This window comes from Callorhinchus milii, unplaced genomic scaffold, assembly GCF_018977255.1.
Source record: "Callorhinchus milii isolate IMCB2004 unplaced genomic scaffold, IMCB_Cmil_1.0 Scaffold31, whole genome shotgun sequence".
NCBI classification, from domain to species: Eukaryota; Metazoa; Chordata; class Chondrichthyes; order Chimaeriformes; family Callorhinchidae; genus Callorhinchus; species Callorhinchus milii.
Window position 1 is genome coordinate 3672131 of NW_024704772.1, and position 18576 is coordinate 3690706.

General features: G+C 44.6%; 1 protein-coding gene across 1 annotated transcript in view; it reads right to left on the minus strand.

The window, feature by feature from the left end:
• LOC103189672 (myosin-9) overlaps positions 1-18576 on the minus strand; it is a 123075-nt gene that overhangs the window by 74978 nt on the left and 29521 nt on the right. The window contains exon 3 of the mRNA XM_042344948.1: positions 17038-17194. Coding sequence (XP_042200882.1) covers positions 17038-17194 — 157 coding nt within the window. The remainder of the gene's footprint in view (positions 1-17037; positions 17195-18576) is intronic.

The following is an 18576-nucleotide window of genomic DNA, read 5'->3' on the forward strand; positions in this document are numbered from 1 at the left end:
AAATGAAATATTTTGGTGACTATAATAATATTTGCATTTGATATATGCCTTATCACGTCGTTGAGACTTCTCAAAAGTGCTTCACAGAATATACCGTAAAGTGAATTGATTGTATATTTTGAGGCCGAGACTACCTGCATGTGCGCTGTTTAATACTCTATCTAAACTGCAACAGTCACCGACCAGGACTAATACCATTTACTCCAGAACAGCTTGTAAGCCAGCTAGACCCCAGCAATCTGAACACTTGTTCTCTCATCTACAAAGAGCAAGCCAGACCCTGTATTGAAATAGCTGACAAGCTGTAACAAAGGTATCAGAGGATTTCATTCCAATGTAATAGCCATAAAGCATAGAGATTTCACAATCCTGAGCGAATTGACTCAGCCTAAAGAAATCTCCCTCCAGCTAGTAAGAACTGAATAGAAAGAAAACTATTCACTAGCATTCCTCTTTTAAAAAATCCTTCAATTATTTTGCCCTTCTGTCCCCTGGGCACAGATCATTTCCTTGATCAGAAGCAGAGATCAGTCTCATAACAGAGTGACACTTGTATGGATTCACTGTCTGAGGCATAGGCTTCTAGTCTCAGCTATACGCAATTGGTTGCCGTGTTTCACCCACAAAACATACAGTCAATTCACTTTACAGTAATTTCTGTGAAACGCTTTGAGGTGTCTGAAAGACGTGATAAGGCACTATATCAAATGCAAGATTTATTTTATTTATTTTACAGAAATAAAACGTGAAAGGCGCTTTATAAATGGAATCTTGTTGTTGTTGTTTGCACATACTCACCTCATGGTATTGAGCCAGAGATCTGAAAGGAAGTCAGCCTGGTTGTCAATATTACGAGAACACTTGCTTGCAAAGAAAAGCGATGTTTTAAAGCATAACTGCTTCGCTACCCAAGACAACAAGGACGGTGCTTATCAGCAGCCACAGCTTCTCTGTCATACGCCTGAGAAAAAGGCAGACACACACACTCCTGTTCCACTTGCAAAAATACACCACTTCACAGTAAAAGCCAGAGAAGCACTTTGAGAACATCTCGCTATTTCAAATGCAAGGATTGTATTATTTAACTAAACAAGATGCTCCACTATAGCATGAATCAAGTTTATAATCTCGTAGTGTAGTGGTTCGCTGGTTCGTTTCTCAAGTGAAAGGACCCGGGGTCGATTCCTGGGCAGGGCGAAACCTTAAACGTGTTTCCTTACTCCACATGCTTTTGTTTACCTAGCAGTAAGTAGGAATCCAGTTGGTAGTTGATTGGTAGATCACTTTCTGGGGATAATAATCCCTTCAAAAAAAGGATGAAAAAGATGAAAGATAAAAAGAAATCCACAACTGTGAGCAATTGGCTGCCATGTTTCCTTACAAAATACAGTGAATCCACTTTACAATATATTCTGTGGGACGCTTTGGGACATCTCAACGACTTGATAAGATGCGATATCAAATGCAAGGATTATTATTACTATTATAATGCAGTTGCACTGAGGAACCCATTCATTGTTCAAGCTCACAGCGGGGCTATTGATTTCCTATGTACTGGCTGGCTTTTCACACTAGAACCACAGACTTCTGCTTGGGTTGCAGTCACCAGATGGTTGCACACATGCGGTCAACGACAATTTGCATTTATATAGCGCCTTTTCTGCAGAATGATGTCTGAGCATTTCCCAGGGCCAGGGCCAGATACTAAGCAATGGGAGTGAAGTGAGAGGGAGCTGGTCACCGGCATGTTTAAATAGATGGGATATGAGGCGGTCAAACCCATTATCACCCACTATAACATGGAGTGGCATTTTCTGGATCCCAAACATCACGTTGTAACAAGACCGTTTTGTATTCAGCAAAAGCACCCATAGTTTAGGCACTTCTGCACAAGCAGAAACCAATTCTAGACTATAAATAATCCTTCCACTTGATATAGCGCCTACATCAAAACATCTGAAAGCGCTTTGCTTGCAGTTAAAGTTTTATGACATTGTGGGTAAACGAGAAACTGTTTTGCGCACAGCAAGATCCCATACACAGCCATGATCTTTTCCAAATGACTAAGAGGGAAAATTTAATGTTTAAATTTAAAACGGCATCTCCAACAGTGCAGCGCTTCTCAAGCACTTCCCTATGAGCTCAAGCAATGACCAATTTAATTTGAGGGACTGTTGGCCAGGCCACCAGGAGAGAGAAATTCTCTTCTCTTTTCGAATAGCACCACAGGATCTTTAACATCCATCTGAAAAGGCAGACAGAACCTTAGTTTATTTAATATCTCACCTGAAGGATGGCACCTCTGACAATGCAACACCCACCAGTGCTGGATTGGAGCGTCTTCTTAAGACAACATGAGTGCAAATCCTGACATGGGAAGTGAGTGCTACGATGGAGCCAGGTTATAGATCAATATATAGACTGAGGTGAGGGACTAATCAATAAGTCTTTGTAAGTGACTACTGAAAGACACTAAAATCCTGTGTGGAGGAAGGAAACAAATGAGGAAATGTGATCAACAAAATTAACAGCACACCAATACCGTTTGCTACTAAATATCTTGCACGGATATGGTTAGTGGCTGAAACCAGGACCAGACATAATATACTTGGGCAGGGCAGATGTGCAAAGCAAAGAACTGAAAAAAATCTGAGTCGACACAGCTGGAGGTTTCTTCTGATGCACTGCATTTCTCCCCACCCTTTGGAACTCCATCTCGGAGCCCTTCTGGCTCGGCCCCTCCCTTGCCTCGTTCAAGGGCATTCTCAAGAAAACACAGTCCAAAGGTCTTGCCCAATTGAATTACGACACTATCGACTCCAATTCAGTAGTAAGTCACACTGACCTGATACACACACGCACAAAAAACCATGAATAAACAGTAGAAACTTAAAACGCTTATGTTTTGTGGGCAGCGCAGCTACTGATCAAACCGGGAGCATTGCGCTTTACAGTACTGTCTCACACCAGTGAAAGTAACTCTGCGTGGAGCTACTGCAAAGAACAGGGAGAGCGAGAGCCAGTCATGGCGAGTTTTTTGCTGCATTATTTACTGCTCAACTCAAGGACAACACCCAGCTGACAACCAGACCAGGATTTTCCAGGCTATTTCACATAATTTATTATAGCAAATCAGATTAATGCAGTTCATAGGGTGCTGTTCAAGGAACCAAGTCAGTTAAAAAAATACCTCTCCCGGCACTCCCTAAAATCGAAAGATAATTGAGCACAAGTCCACAATCATTCAAATCTCAGTCATATTTATACTAGATCTATAGGGCCACGAATTGGGAGTGTTTCACAGGGGTGGGGTTCATTACCAAACTAAGGTGCGTTTAGAGAGGTTGAATTTGAGGTGGGACTTGGACGGGGTGGAGGGGTAAACAGATTGATAGAGGGAAGGAGTTCCAGTCGTTAGGGGTGTAGGAACTAAAGGCAGGAGAAACGCAGCAGGCCCGAGCTAGCTGAGCGGAGTAGGTGATATGGAGGTGCCAGGGTGTGGATGGGTTTGTTAACGGGGAAGAAGACCTTGAAACTGACATCCAGGGACACTAGGGAGGACAGAGGATGTGGGTGTGGGGGTTGGTGTGGGTAAAGAAGCAGGGGGTGGAGTTTTGGATGAGTTTCACAATTAGTGGCTTGCGTTTGTAAGAATTGCACTAGCACCCATTTCATCACAGCTCACCCATCATTTTATTGGGGAAGTTAATAGTGAGAAATTTGCTTTGCAATAATGCCTTATCACATTGCAGTTTCTCAAAAAGGTTCACAGGTCACTGCAAATCAGCAGTAAGGTGTGTTTTAAAAAAATGCAAACTTAAACGTGGCATTGCAGGCTCAGATGGCAGCACTTTCATCAGAAGGTTGAAAATGGTTTCAAACACCACGTTAGGCCTTTGAACTCAGTCCAGGCTGACAATCCAGTGCAGTCCTGGGGATTGGGGAAAGCTCTACATTTTTTGGGGCATCGTCCTTCGGGTGAGTCATTAAACCAAGGTCCTATTTGCCTGTTCAAGTGGATGTTAAAGATCCCATGGTGCTAGGTGAAGAGGGGAGTTTCTCCCAGCCAACGATCTCCCAAATAAAATTGCTCATTCACTTCACAGGCTATTTGTAGGGACATTGCTCTGTACAAATTGACTGCTGTGTCCGTCTACAAATATATAGTCACTACACGTACACAGTAAAATTCTGTGAAGTGCTTTGAGGCGTCTCAAAAAACAATAAGGTGCTATGTTAATTGCAGCAATGTCCCATAAACAGCAATGAGTCTGGCTGATGGATTAATGAGGAGGATTATTGCTCGGGCACCAGGAGCAGCTGCTTCTTTTTCAATTTGTGCCAAGGGATCTTTAACACCAACTGAACAGGCAGTACAGTATGTCAGGTTGAAGTCTCCTGCGAAGGATGGTGTATTGATAATGCTGTCCTGCTCACCGTGTCAAGCTGAACTGTCAGCTCGATCCTGACATAGCTGTTAAACCCACAAACTTCTGACTCAGTTAGTGATACCCACAGCCAAGTTAACAATTACAAATTGAAGCTTTACATCCTTACACTGAGTCTAAAAACTATTCTATTGAGCTTGTCAGAGCGGAAAAAGTATTTATGTAGAAAATACAATATTGTGATAACAACAGGCTATGCTATGTTCACCACAAACACGCAGGCTGGTCATTTGGAAACTTAGAATAATTGTACCAAGTAAAACTCCAGATAACCACACGCCAACTATCCTATCCGTGTGTCTGCTTATCTGTATCAGTGGCCAATTCTGGAAGTGAAGCCAGGCTACAAAATATTTCAGTTGTGCATCCTTGTGATTATGCTCACAACATTTCCAAAAATAGTAGTGTGAGATGGAGAGACCTGCTGTAGATAAATACAGGACAGGGAGGCAGGCAGACACACCACACTGTTTGTATATCCACAATGCCTGTTCCACTTACTGCATGTATTGGGCTAATAATAATAAGAGTTAGTCTACTGTACTAACTCTTATTCTAACTGCAGCTAATTTACAGGTAAAATAGTTCAAGGTTCTCATCATTTAAAATTCCTCCATTGTCTTTCCCCACCCAACTTCTGCGACCGTCTTAAATCCTACCAACCTGCCCACTCCCTCCGCTCGGCAGGCACGGGCCTTCTTCACATCCACCACCATGCCTGCTCCAACCATCGGTGATCAGGCTTTTAGCCCATCGGCCTCCCACTTTGTGGAATTCCATCCGAGAGATTCATCACTTCACCCCTTCCTCTTTGACTGTGCCTTCGGTCATCTTCCTCTACCACTATCCCTCCCGAATCCAACTCCCAGCTCCGGTGCAAACTCTCCTCTAACCAGTGCCTTGGCTGCCGCGTTTCGCCCACAAATATACGGTCAATTCACTTTACAGTACATTCTGTGAAGCGCTTTGAGACGTCTAGAAGACATGAAAAGCGCTATGTCAAATGCAAGGATTATTATTATTACTGGGACATTCTCCTGACGCGAAAGGCGCCATATAAATTGTCATCTCACTGACATTTACCCAACAGATTGTAGAACAGTCACACTTGTGTGAAGTGTTCTAAAATGTCCGCAGGGCTGGGTGATATCAAAGAGAAAGCAATTGTAAATGTTAGCAACATAGAAATATACAGGCAGACAATTAAATGGAGACCTCTGTACCCAAGTAGTTTTTTTGGCCTTTTTTGTTTTTTTAAAAAAAACAGGAGGTTTAATCATCGTGGTTCTCACCATGACCACAGCAACACTGCACTCTGCAGGGCCATTGGAGCTCAGAACAGTTCCAACATTCGTCCAAATCTATTGTCGGGTGTCCATAATATTAATAAATTAGTCTTGCATTTTAGATAGGGCTTTTCATGTCAGAGGAACATCCCAAAGAGCTTCACAGGATTTACTGCAAAATGGAGTGACTAAGTGGTACAAAAGTATTTGCACATGGCAGCGCACAGTAACATCCCACAAAAAGCAAAACTGCCCCAGGCAATCAAACCCTATTTCAATTTAAAAATTTAACAAAAAATTAATAAACTAATGGTCTCCATGTCAGATGGGAATTAAAAGGCAGAATTTCAAAATAAAAACGGAACTCCAAAGCCCACACATTAGCTTCAAGACTGTTTTTCTTCAGTTTTGAAAAACTACAGTTTACAATTGTAACTCAGCTGGTAGCATCCTCATCTCTTGCTCAGAAGCTTCACGTCTCCACCTTGGGATTTAAGCTTGCAGTCTTAGCTGCGAGAGCACTGCGTAATCAGAGATGCTGCCTTTGGGGGAGACATTAACCTAAGACCCTGCTTGCCCATTTAGGAGGGGTGGCATCGTCTGAAAAGAGAAGGGAGTTTTTCCTAGTTTCCTGGCCAACAATCACGTAATCCTGTTTATGGAACCTTGCTGTGTGCAAACCAGCTTCCGAGTTTGCCGACAACAGCAGCAATTACATTTGACATTAATAATCTATAAAGCACTTCAAGATGTTTTGACGGCTGTGGGTCACAACAGCAGGTATGTGACTGCAAGATAGGATTGCAACAGCTGCACTTAACTGGTCTTTGCAGTGGAAAAAAATGAACACCTGAGTCGGAAATAGATCCTAACAGACAGGTCTGTTGGGCTCTCACAGACGAGATGACAGTGTAAACAAGTCTGAGGTTGATCTGAGGGATAAAGCACTTGAAACCCATCGCTGTGCTTTAGATTATCCAAACCAGACTGAGTACCACGTGGAATCTACTGAGCGAACTGCACACTCTCTCCTGGCTCTCCACACCTCGCTTACCCAAATCGAGAGAATATTAGGTACAGATTGGCAATTGTCAGAGCTTGCAGACCCCATGTGTGTGTTGGGGTAACTGCTGGAATTGAACTAAATAAATGCACATAGCTTGTCATTGAAAACACTGTCTGTAAAGCTTTCCTGCTGCTTATCCAGATAGGACCACCCTACGCCTCATGGTTTGGGCTTGTAGGGCTAACAGGAGCTGAGTCGGAAGAATCCCTGTCCCCAGTGGGATAGAACATGTCAAGGGATGCCACTTAACTTGCTACAAACATTAGTTTGGACTAATCTGGCTAAATATGAAGGATTCTGGTTGTCAAGATTACAGTGGGAACATCTCAGATCCACCAGTAACTGACATTAGGCAGGCAAGTTGGGAGGAGAGGCCGTGGCAGCTGGGAGAGTGCAGCTCTGCTTCTGTTGTAATGCAGATCACGGAATCCAACCAGGAAGCAACACAACAGTAATCACCGAAAGAATATCTATCCACTTCCAGGTTGTGAAGAATTATAAAGTCATCATGTTGGCAACTTGAATCCCAGTTTAAAGTACATTACCAATCTTGTTATTGAGTGTAGTTTTGGAGGAACTCTCTCTCTAATAAAATGCAGTCAAGAGGATGCATTTGTGTAGCGCCTAAAGATACAGCCACGTACATCCCAACCACAAGGTGAGTGACCAATTCAGCTAAATTGGCCAACAACAGGAGAAACTTGCTCCTCTTTTCTGCTAGCCAAATGACACCTGAACATTCAATACTGCTAAAGGAACTAACTGTGGTGAAATGTCCACAAATAAAATGAGTTTCTTTATTACAAGCTAGACTGCATTCTCAATATAATTTGTCTCACATCACTTATTGGATCACTGCAATTAGAAATCAAAAAAACAAATCATTCCTGCAATTGAATCCTGTAGCTTAGTGGTTAGAGCACTCGCTTCATAAGCAAGAGACCTGGGTTCAGTTCCCGGCAGAGCGAATCCTTGTTTCCTTACCTGATAATAATAAAGCCTGATAATAATCCCTCAAGAAAAAAATAAATTGGTTACTCAATCCACAACTGTGTGTGGGACACTGCTATGTGCAATTGGCTACCACTTTTCACCCACAAATATACACTCAATTCATACAGTATGTTCTCTGAGACATCTTGAAGTTGTGATAAGGCTTTATATCAAATGTAAGTATTATTATTAATTCCACGTACAGGTGCCATATATATGTGGATTTAATAATCGTAAAAAAAATCCTTGCATTTGATATAGCACTTTTCACGTCGGGAGGACGTCCCAAAGCGCTTCACAGAACACACTGTAAAGTGAATTGACTGTAAATTTGTGGGCGAACGCGGCAGCCAATTGCACACAGCAATGTCCCACAAACAGTCGTAGATTGAAAATGACCAATTTATTATTGTTTTGGGTTTTGGAGGGATTATTATTAGGCTCTGTGTGGAGTAAGGAAACTTGGCCAAGGTTTCGCCCTGACTGGAATTGAACTCAGGTCTCTCGCTTGCAAAGCGAGTGCTCTAACCATTGAGCTACAGGACTCCACTTTCTGTCTGGTTTACGTACTATTAGGCATGGGATTCCTGCAAATATCAAACTGACCCAAGGAAAACATTGCCTCCAGCAATATTGCCAGTCTAATCTTTCTAGCTGTAGATTGGCTGAGCTCACTGCTTGTCTAAACGTCTCCTAAACTACCTGTTGCCACCAGTGCTGTAAGGCATACCTTGCACTGTAATTGGGGGAAATTCGACAAGTGAAACCTTGGGTAGTCAGCCCTGGTGGCTTCAGTCATAAAGTCAAAGGAATTTATTCGATCCTATGAGCAATTTGCTGCTTGTCACACTCGTATCCTGAAGCAAATGTGCCTAAGAAACATTACTGTACAAGGTGATCAAAGTCCTGTCCCCCTTGCTGTTTTTCTTACTATGAATGTTTATTTTCTGTTACAGATGAGTGGAGTGTAACAAAGTCTGATACCAGCAACCTCCTCCTCCTCACTCCATCCATGTTACGGAAGATGTGGCACTGAACATGGTGACGGATTAACACTTGCCATGAACATGATGGCGCTCACATACACCGATCCTCTGGATGTCTAAGTACAATTAAACACTTGTACTGAATACAGTTATAAGTACTTCTAGAGATCATCATTCTTCCACATGTTTTAGTTGTTGGTCAGTGCACAGTAAAAAAAAATAAAGGACTTTGTGAACACCCTGAAGAGCACTCATGAATTAACACTGGCTACACCAGACAGGAAAACATTGAAGCAGGTTACCAGTTTGGCTTGTTTTTACTTTATTTTCTGTCAATCCACGAGTACAAAGTGCAGCAGTTCGTGGGGACAAGGTAACTGTTGCCTCAATGTAAATAGGTTCCACAAGCTACAATCACTACACTTGTATATTGTGTGAAGCGCTTTGACGTCCTCTCAGCGCGAAAGCCTATGTAGATGTGTCATTGCTAATATCAGACTATATTAATGGAAGACTGATATTAACAGTGACACCTCTACATAGTCTGATATTAACAGTGACATCTCTGTATAGTCTGATAGACTATACATAGACTTCGGGAGAAATGGTGTCCTCATTTTGAGTAGTGCCACGTAGCCTTTAATGTCCATCTGAACAGGGCCGACGGGACCTCAGTTTAACGTTTCATTCCAAGGACGGCATCTCCAACAATGCAGCACATCACCAGCACAGCACTGGAGCATCAGCTTAGACTACATGAGTTCCAAGTCCCAACGTGGGGCTTGAACCCACAACCTGACTGCGCTACCAACTGAACCAGGCTAACATATTTATAAACTGGGCGTTCAATAAAGAATGTTGATGATACCTTACTGCATTGCAAAGTTTAGCTATAAGCTGCTGTTAATCCTTTGCCATGCTGAAATCCTTGGTTAAACCTAGGCCGTTTCTGCATGTTTATGAAAGTTTTTCAAGCTGTGCAATTGCTTTGCAACATTCCAGCAAACTGACCTCTCGAAGAAGTTCACTTGTCCCACTCCTTGCTCTGTAATTAGTCTCTCTTTACACATGGAATTCAATTGGGCAATCTCACAGCAGTTCAGAGCACAGAAGCGCTAAGCATCTTATGTGCTGTGCATGACGGGACAAAAGGCAGAGAAAGAGTCTGAGCCAAGTATGACTGCATGCGTTTTAATGCTGACTAGGTAATGTTTTATTGCTGACTGGAATTATCTGGTTAAGTTAATAACTAACTTGCTGATTATTGGTACCTACCATTGCTGGCATTAGGACCTTGCGCACTACAAGATCGCATGCTTCTGAAGACAGGTTTCTGGGTCAGTATAAACAGCAGACTTTACAATTCTGACACAGCTAGGGAAGAAAGGAGGGGCAGGTAACGGGAATCAGCACAGCTAGCAATCCACTGGCATAAAATAATATAATGTGCTTCGCAATGGTTAATTGCTTTCCGTGTAATTATCAATTGTAAGCCAACAAGGTAGCCAATTTACAATGGCAAGACTCCACAAAACAAAGCTATGAAGTGAGTGACCATTTTATTTGGGGATTGCTGGGAAGGACACTGGGGGAAACTCCCTTCCCTACCCCAAAAGTGTCACAGAATCTTTGATGTAAACCTGAAGACAGACGGGATCCTGGTTTAACATCTCAAGATCTGCCAATTCAGGTTTTCTCCAGTAATAACAGACAATCACTCGATAACTGGGTAAGATTGTTCCTCAGCTCTTATTAAAAATTACAGGGGGATTCGAGTTTTAAGATTGGCCTAGTCTTTGATGGGCATTTATATAGACCTGTCTGCTCCCTCCCCTCAGCGGGCTCCAACCTGCTCCTTGTACCTAGCCCGGCACCCCCCACCATTGTGGTCGGGCCTTCAGCTTTTCTGCCCCCACCCTTTAGAACTTCACCCCACAGTTTCGTCCCTTCGTCTCGCCCCCCTCCCCTGCCTCCTTCAAAGCCCTACTCTTTGACCGCACTTGCGGTCACTCTCCTACCTTCTGTGCCCTCCACCTACTCTGATATGAACCCCCAGCTAAGGTCTCAATCCCTGACTGTCCAGCGTCTTCGGACATCCTCCTGACGTGAAAGGGACTGTGTAATTGTAATTTGTTGCTTCCGAGAGAGACAGATTTTACAATGGCAATTGAGAGATGACCCAGTTGATGGTATGATCACAATATATGATCACATGGTATGATCACAGCGGACTGCCTTGCTCTCGCTACGTTTCTCTCCTGCCTCGGCAATTCTAGCTTGTTCAAAAAAAGAAGTTTTTACAACCACTTCTTTGCTCATGCCTACATATGGATTGCCACAGTTTGTGGGCTTTGAAGATTTCCTCCCATGTATTGGTGTCAATACCATAGTTATTCAGGTTGGATTTCAAAAAATATCTTTATTCTTTGTTCCTCCAATATTGCACTGGACTCTGAGTTCAGAGTCTCAACGTGGGGAAATATGGCATTAATTATTTTCCTTCCTGCTAGGAGCTGGACTTACCAGATGTGAATGGTCAGTGATGTGACCATTTAAATCTTCTTAAAGAGCTTGTTTCTCCCCCCAACCACCCAAATTGTTAAATTAAGGGAAGGCTACAGCTTTTCCAGAATCTTCCATTACATTTTCCTTCATCCAAGCATTTCCACCAGTAATAAATTATTGTTTATTAATAATTATTAATAAATAATAATAAATAATAATTCGGGACCTTGGTTTAACAGTCTCATCCGAAGGATGATGTTCCTGTCTTCAGGTCGTTCAAAAAATTACAGCTGAAAAGAAAAGGGTATTTCTCCTGGTGTCCTGGCCACTAATCCAAATAAATCTCGCATCTGAAGGGCCAAACCCCACGTTGGGATTTTGAGCTCAATCTTGGCTGACAGCTCAGTGCAATGTTAGGATTGCACTGCATTCTTGCTGTCTTCGAAAAGGCAAGCATGTTTTTCTCTCCTAGTGTCCTCTCTCCCAGTGACCTCCAATCCCCCAGATACAGTCACTGACTTACTTCATAACTGTTTGTGAGACATTATTGCGCACAATAGCATCACACAAACATCCCCCGAAGCAATCTGCCAATCGATTAACAACCAGGTTCCTACTTACTGTAAACAGAGGTAAAACTTGCCAAAGGTTTTGCCCTGCCCAGGAATTGAACACAGGTCCTCTTGCTTGTGAGATGAGCGATGCTAGAGTGCAGACACTCTAGGTAATACACACATGCAGAGCGGGGGGAGGGTGAGAAAGGGGGTAACCAGAAACCTATAAAAAGTACAATTCCATTGGCAAATCAATAACACCAGCAATGGAAGATCCACCTCAGTCTGGGCTACAAGCCCTCATAGTAACTAAATAACTGTAACCCAACTTTTAAGCTGCAGCACTGGGTTCTGTGACAGTGTCTGAGAGCAGAGATTGTGACAGAGGTGAGATCAGCACATCTACAACACTCTTCTGAAGTCTTTCAAGGAGCAATTGTCGTTTGGAAGTTTGCGGTACGCATAAACAGGCAGGAATATGAAGAGCGGGCACTCAGGCTATACACTAGAAAGCTGTTGGAACTGGAACCAACACACGTTAGCCCTCAGGGCACGAATGAACACTAGTCCCTCCCCCACACCACTACCACATCCTCAAATCAAACTGCTAACCCTAACCTTCAACTATATTTGGGTATGCGTAATACAAATTCACCATATAAGGTAGAAACAAGACGGCTCGCCTCAAACTAGTATCAACCTGCTAACGCTTTGCATATCACACCAACAAGATCTTGTATGGACCATATAGGTGTTAAAGGCAGCTGTGTTTTTACAACCACTTCTTTGCTCATCCTGGCTTAGTCAGCTGCACTTCTGCCTGAGTCAGAAGGTTGCAATGGCAGCAGAACCTTTGCAGAAGGTTCTGTCACCATCGACCCGAGCTGCTTCCGCAAAAATGCTCCCACCCCTGTCCTCTACCCTCCATTACTCCCGCTCGGTCCTTCTCTCCCACTACCCGGAGTCCTGTAGCTCAGTGGTTAGAGCACTCGCTTTGCAAGTGGGAGACCTGAGTTCAATTCTAGGCAGAGGGCGAAACCTTGGGCAAGTTTCCTTACTCCACACAGAGCCTAATAATAATCCTCCAAAACCAAAAACAATAATAAATTGGTCATTTTCAATCTACGACTGTTTGTGGGACATTACTGTGCGCAATTGGCTGCCGCGTTCGCCCACAAATATACAGTCAATTCACTTTACAGTGTGTTCTGTGAAGCGCTTTGGGACGTCCTCCTGACGTGAAAAGCGCTATATCAAATGCAAGGGTTATTATTATTACCCTCCCTGACTCCTAACCCTGCTCGACTGTCCCACAGCCTCCCTCTGCTCCAGCCTGCAAATCCTCTGTCGGGCCCACCGTGGCAGATACCGCTGGCTGTCCAACAGCAGCCACTCCGACTGCCCTATTCCCCCACTCTCGCTGCAAGGCTGATCGATCCCTGACCCCGGAGGCCAACCTCTCCTCTCTCATCTACATCACCATCCTCCCTGTCAGTCATCCACCTCGCCCCCCCACATTCCGCCACCAACTGTCCCCTCCGCTTCGGCCTACAAAGGGCCCGCTTCGGGAGATCTGGCTGGACCTTATCAAATCCTAATGCTCTGCCCTCGCCTCTGCTAAATCGTCATTCTATTCTAAGACAATCTTAGAGGCCAAGGACAACCTCAGGCTCCTATTCTCCATCGCCAATTAGATCCTCCGCTCACCCTCTCACGCTTCGCCCATCCTTACCTTCAATGCCAACTGCGAGGCGATGCTGGACTTCCTCAAATTAAAAGTTGAGGGGATCAACTCAGCTGCCTCTGCTTTTCCGTCTACTACACTCATCTCCCCATCCAATGCCCTACCCAACTTTGAATACCCATCTGCACACCTTCAAACCTGTATCCCACTCCTCTCTCACCACCACTATTATCCGCATGACACCGACCACCTGCTCTCTCGACCCCATCCCTTCCCCTCTCCTTACCTCCCAGCTCCGCCTTCTTGCCCCTCTTCTCAGACAGACTTCCCTGTCCACTGGTACTGTTCCCACCCCATTAAAAACGGCCATCATCACTCCTATCCTTAAAAAACCCTCCCTGGACCTATCTCTACTCTCCAACCTCCCTTTCCTCTCCAAGGTCCTGGAACGAGTTGTTGCTTCCCAGCTTCGCTCCTTCCTCTCCCGCCATTCCCTTCATGAACCCCTCCAACTGGGTTTCCGTGCCGCCACACCACAAGAACAACCCTGGTCAAAGTCACAAATGACATTCTGTCCATCTGGGACCAGGTCTCCCACTGCCTCCTCGCCCTCCTTGACCTCTCTCTCTGTTTCCCCCCCTGCTCTCCCCCCTCCCCCACCCCGGGTCTGTAACTCTATCTGTCCAGCGCCTGGGAATGTTCTCCTGACACGTCATTTTGTTGTTGTTGTTGTTGTTGTCACTCACTCCATGCCTTAGAGTGAGGGTTGGGGCCGTTTCTGGGTGCAATTGTCCCACAAAACCCACAATCACTACAAAACAGTATATCCTGTGAAGCACTTTGAGACATCTCGACAACTTGATCAGGCACTGGATTATCTTGAACGTCCACCTGAACATGGCTCAGTTCTTACCTCTCCGAAAGACGGCGTCTCTGATAATAGCGCTCTCTCTCTCTCTCTTTCTCGCTCACTCTCTCTCGTTCTCTCTCTCGCTCTCTCACACTCGCTCTCTCTCTCGTTCTCACTCTCTCGTTCTTTCACTCTCTTTCGTTCTCTCACTCTCTCGTTCTCTCACTCTCTCGTTCTCTCTCACTCACTCTCTCTCGCGCGCTCTCTCACACTCTCTCTCCTCTCACTCTTTCTCGTTCTCTCGCTCGCTCTCTCTCTGATTCTTTCTCTCTCTCCACCCAGCGCTGTGCTGGACTGTCAGCCTAGACGGTGAGCTCAGAGACCCCGTCCTGAGGCTCGAACTCACAGCCTCCTGACTTCATTACATCCAGGTTCGATCCCCCCCCAAACTCTTCCCCCCAACTCCTCCCTCCACAGGCTGCAGATCATCCATAACTAACTCTGCAGCCCATGTTCTCTCCCGCACCGGGCTCCATAACCCTATCACCCGACTCAACTGGCTTCCCATCACACAGAGGATAAGGCTCAAGATCCTGGTCCTCACCCCCTAGCTCTGCAACCTCCTAACCCCCTCCTTCCGCTCAGCGGGCTTAGCCTGCTTCACGTTCTCCCCGCCTCGCTCGCCCCACCATTGCCGATTGGCCTTCTGCCATTCTGATCCCACCCTCCATCCCGCAGTCCCTCCGCCTCGCCCCTTCCCTAGCCTCCTTCAAGACCCATCTCAAAACCCTCCTCTTCCACAGTGCTTTCGATCACCCTGCTTGCCCCCTGCCCTCCCCCTCCCCAATCCTGACCCCCCGCTCAGGTCTGAAACTCTGTCCAGCACCTTGGAACGTGACGTGAAAGGCGCTGTACAAATGTAATTTTGTTGTTGCTGCCTTATCACACTGTTGAGACATCACAAAGCACTTCATAGAATATACTGTAAAGTGAAGTGACTGCATTTTGAACACTACATTATGGGCTACTGACTAAGAGAAGGCATCTATAGAAAAGACACAACAACACTTCAGTTCAGTGATAATAGATAACGAAACCACAAAGTCAAAGTTAACAATTCTCTGAATAATTAAATATCTCACAATAACAAAAGACTTCTTATATAGAAGGGAAGCAAAAATGGTGAATAGGAAGAGGGAGGAAATGTCACAACACAAAGCACCCTTCGCAAGTGAAGTAAAAGAAGTGGGATCACTTAAGTGTAAAGGCAGCTTGCTAGTTGGATGAATGATAAAAATAAAATCATCTTTGAATTTGATATACAGTAACGCCTTATCACGGCGGGCCATCTCAAAGTGCTTCACTGTAAAATGTGCTGACTTTATTTTTAGGTGAACACAGCAGTCAATTTGCACACAGTAATGTCCTCCAAAGCGGTGTGGGGGGATTGTTGGACAGAAACTCCCAGCCCTTCGAATAGCGTCATGGGATCTTTGAAGTCTACTTGAACAGGCAGACGTGACCTTGGTTTAAAACCTTATCTGAAAGACAGCACTTCCAATGATGCAGCGCACACCCAGCACTGTATTGAAAAGCCATCTTAGACAAAGTTTCTTTAAACTCAATATAGGGGATGCTCTGACTCAGAGGCAAGCCTTCTCTTGTGATCGTTCAATACCTTCTGCTTTACTTCTGCTCTGACTCAGAGGCAAGAGTGTGACCAACTCAGCCAGACTCACACTGATCATTTTACTTTGGTTTTCATAAAAACGTATATCAGTAGAATGCTGAGCAATGAAAAGCAATTTCTAAAGAGTAACTATTATAGAACTCAGTGGAAAACATTATCCAGCCTCAACGCAATGCACGACAAATTGAAAATGAAAATTCCCCGTCTACTCCTTAAAGTATGTTGGAAATAGATCAGCCAGAACTGGAGTGCAGAAAGGGGGCGCGGGATATATTGGGCCATAGGCCAGTTAGTCTCACTTGACAATTTTCACATTAGATAAAGCGGCAATAACTTTGAAATGTTTCAAAGCACTTCACAGGGATTTTCTGTCAAGTGCAGGTAATGTGGCAGCCATTTTGCGCACACAAAGCAGCCCCCAAACAGCCACAAACTGAATGACCAATTTATCTGAAGGACTGTTGGCCAAGACAACAGAAGAAATACTCTTATCATGCAATTTTTAAAAGAAGCAAATTCATCCTGTATGGTTGAACTTTGAACGTTGGAGTGTCATAGACCATAGAAATGTGCAGCACAGAAGGAGGCCATTCAGCTCATTGTGTCTGTGCTGGTGTTTAAGAGCAATATTTTCAGTCTCATTGACTTGCCCTTTTCCACACATATTCCCTTTGAGTATCTAGTTCCCTTTTGAAAGCTAATATGGATTCTGCCTTGACCACTCCTCCTAGCATGGCATTCCTAACTACTCTGGCGTTAAAATAAAATCTCACCTCCCCATTTGCTATCTATCTTAAATTGATGTCCTCTAGTCACTGACTCACCGACCATTAGCTCAAAGTCTCGATGTGGGGCTTGAACCCAGGCTGACTATTCAAACTATCTGTGGTTGAACTTTGAAGCCAGAAATGGGACACTTGGCTGAATAGAGACCAAGCCCGAGAAGTATTAGTCATGTTATGGTAGGGTTCTGACCTTGCAACATGCTTCTGTAAGCGGTGTCTGTGATGGCATAGATGTGGGGCGGCATCTCATGCCTCTTCTTTCCTTTGTACATCTCGACAATCTCCTCAGAGTAAATGGGCAGGTTCTTGTAGGGATTGATGACCACACAGAAAAGGCCCGAGTAGGTCTGAAACAGAAAAGATCCACAGTTATAGTTTACAATCCAGATTCATCCTCACAACACGTCTCAGCAAACTGGCCTGGATCAAGAACTCCCATATTAGTCTATGGGACTAATAGTCTGCATAATTCAGAGTCATTTCTTTGGTTCACTCGGAATTCTCCCTGAACCTGGAATGCCAGACATCCCTTATAGCTATTTCAATGTTTGTTATATAAAAACACACGAAATAAGACACATACTTTTATCGCAACTAAGCAATTGCCTCGTAAGAATCCTTGCATTTGAAATAGTCCCTTACATTGCTGAGATGCCTCAAACGCTTCACAGCAATCATTGTAAAGTAAAACAATTATTTTGTAGGCAAACACAGGAGTCAATTTGTACACAGCAGTAGCCCACAAAAATTCAGGAGAGTAATTTTATATGGGGGAAATGTTGCCCACAACACTGGGAGAGAGAAATTCCCTTCTCTCTTCAGAGGATAGCAACACTGGAGCAAACATCCAGCACCACATTGGAGTGTCAGTCTGGATCAAATCCCGATGTGGAGCTTGAACCTTGAATCTTCACTCAGAGGTGAGAATGCTACTGATTGAGCCTTAGTGAAGAGAATCCACTCTACATTAAAAAAGGATTTCACAATCAAATGCGTGTAGCAGCCTGGTGGAGTGGTAGCACCCTCGGCTCCGAGTCAAAAGTTTGTGAGTTCAAGCCCCACTTGGGGACGTGGAATCACATAGTCTAAACTGACAATCCAAAGTGGTGCATTTGTATAGTGCCTTTCACATCCTGTCGCAAGGTGCTGGACAGTCAGGGATTTGGATCCGAACTGGGGGTCGGGATAGGGGAGTGTGGAGGGCAGGGAGGATAGGAGGGCGGCCGAAGGCTCGGTCAAAGAGGAGGGTTTTGAAATGCGCTTTGAAGGAGACGAGGTGAAGGGAATTTGGGATGGAGTTCCACAGGGTGAGGAGGGCAGAGAGACTGAAGGCCTGAATGCCGATGTTGAGGCTGGCCGGATGGGGGACATGGAGCAGGCCAGTGCCTGCTAAGCAGAGGGAACAGATAGGTTGCTATGGGGTCAAAAGGTCTCAGAGGTAGGAGGGGGCAAGGCCATGGAAAGTGTTGAAGATGAGGATTTGAACTCTATCCTCTGGGGTATGGGGAGCCAGTGGAGCCGGACGAGATCACAAGGACAATATAATTCAAGCAGCGGCAGGACAGTTGTCATGTTGCACATGGGTCTGACTTTCCTCCCTCGGCAATGGTTAAGATCAAGTTTCCAATGTCCCCAGGCACACCTTGCTAATGAACATGAAAAATCTTGTTCTTCTCTGGCCAACTTGGGGAGCACACAAACAATCCTGTGGCGATGGGCCAAGATGCTC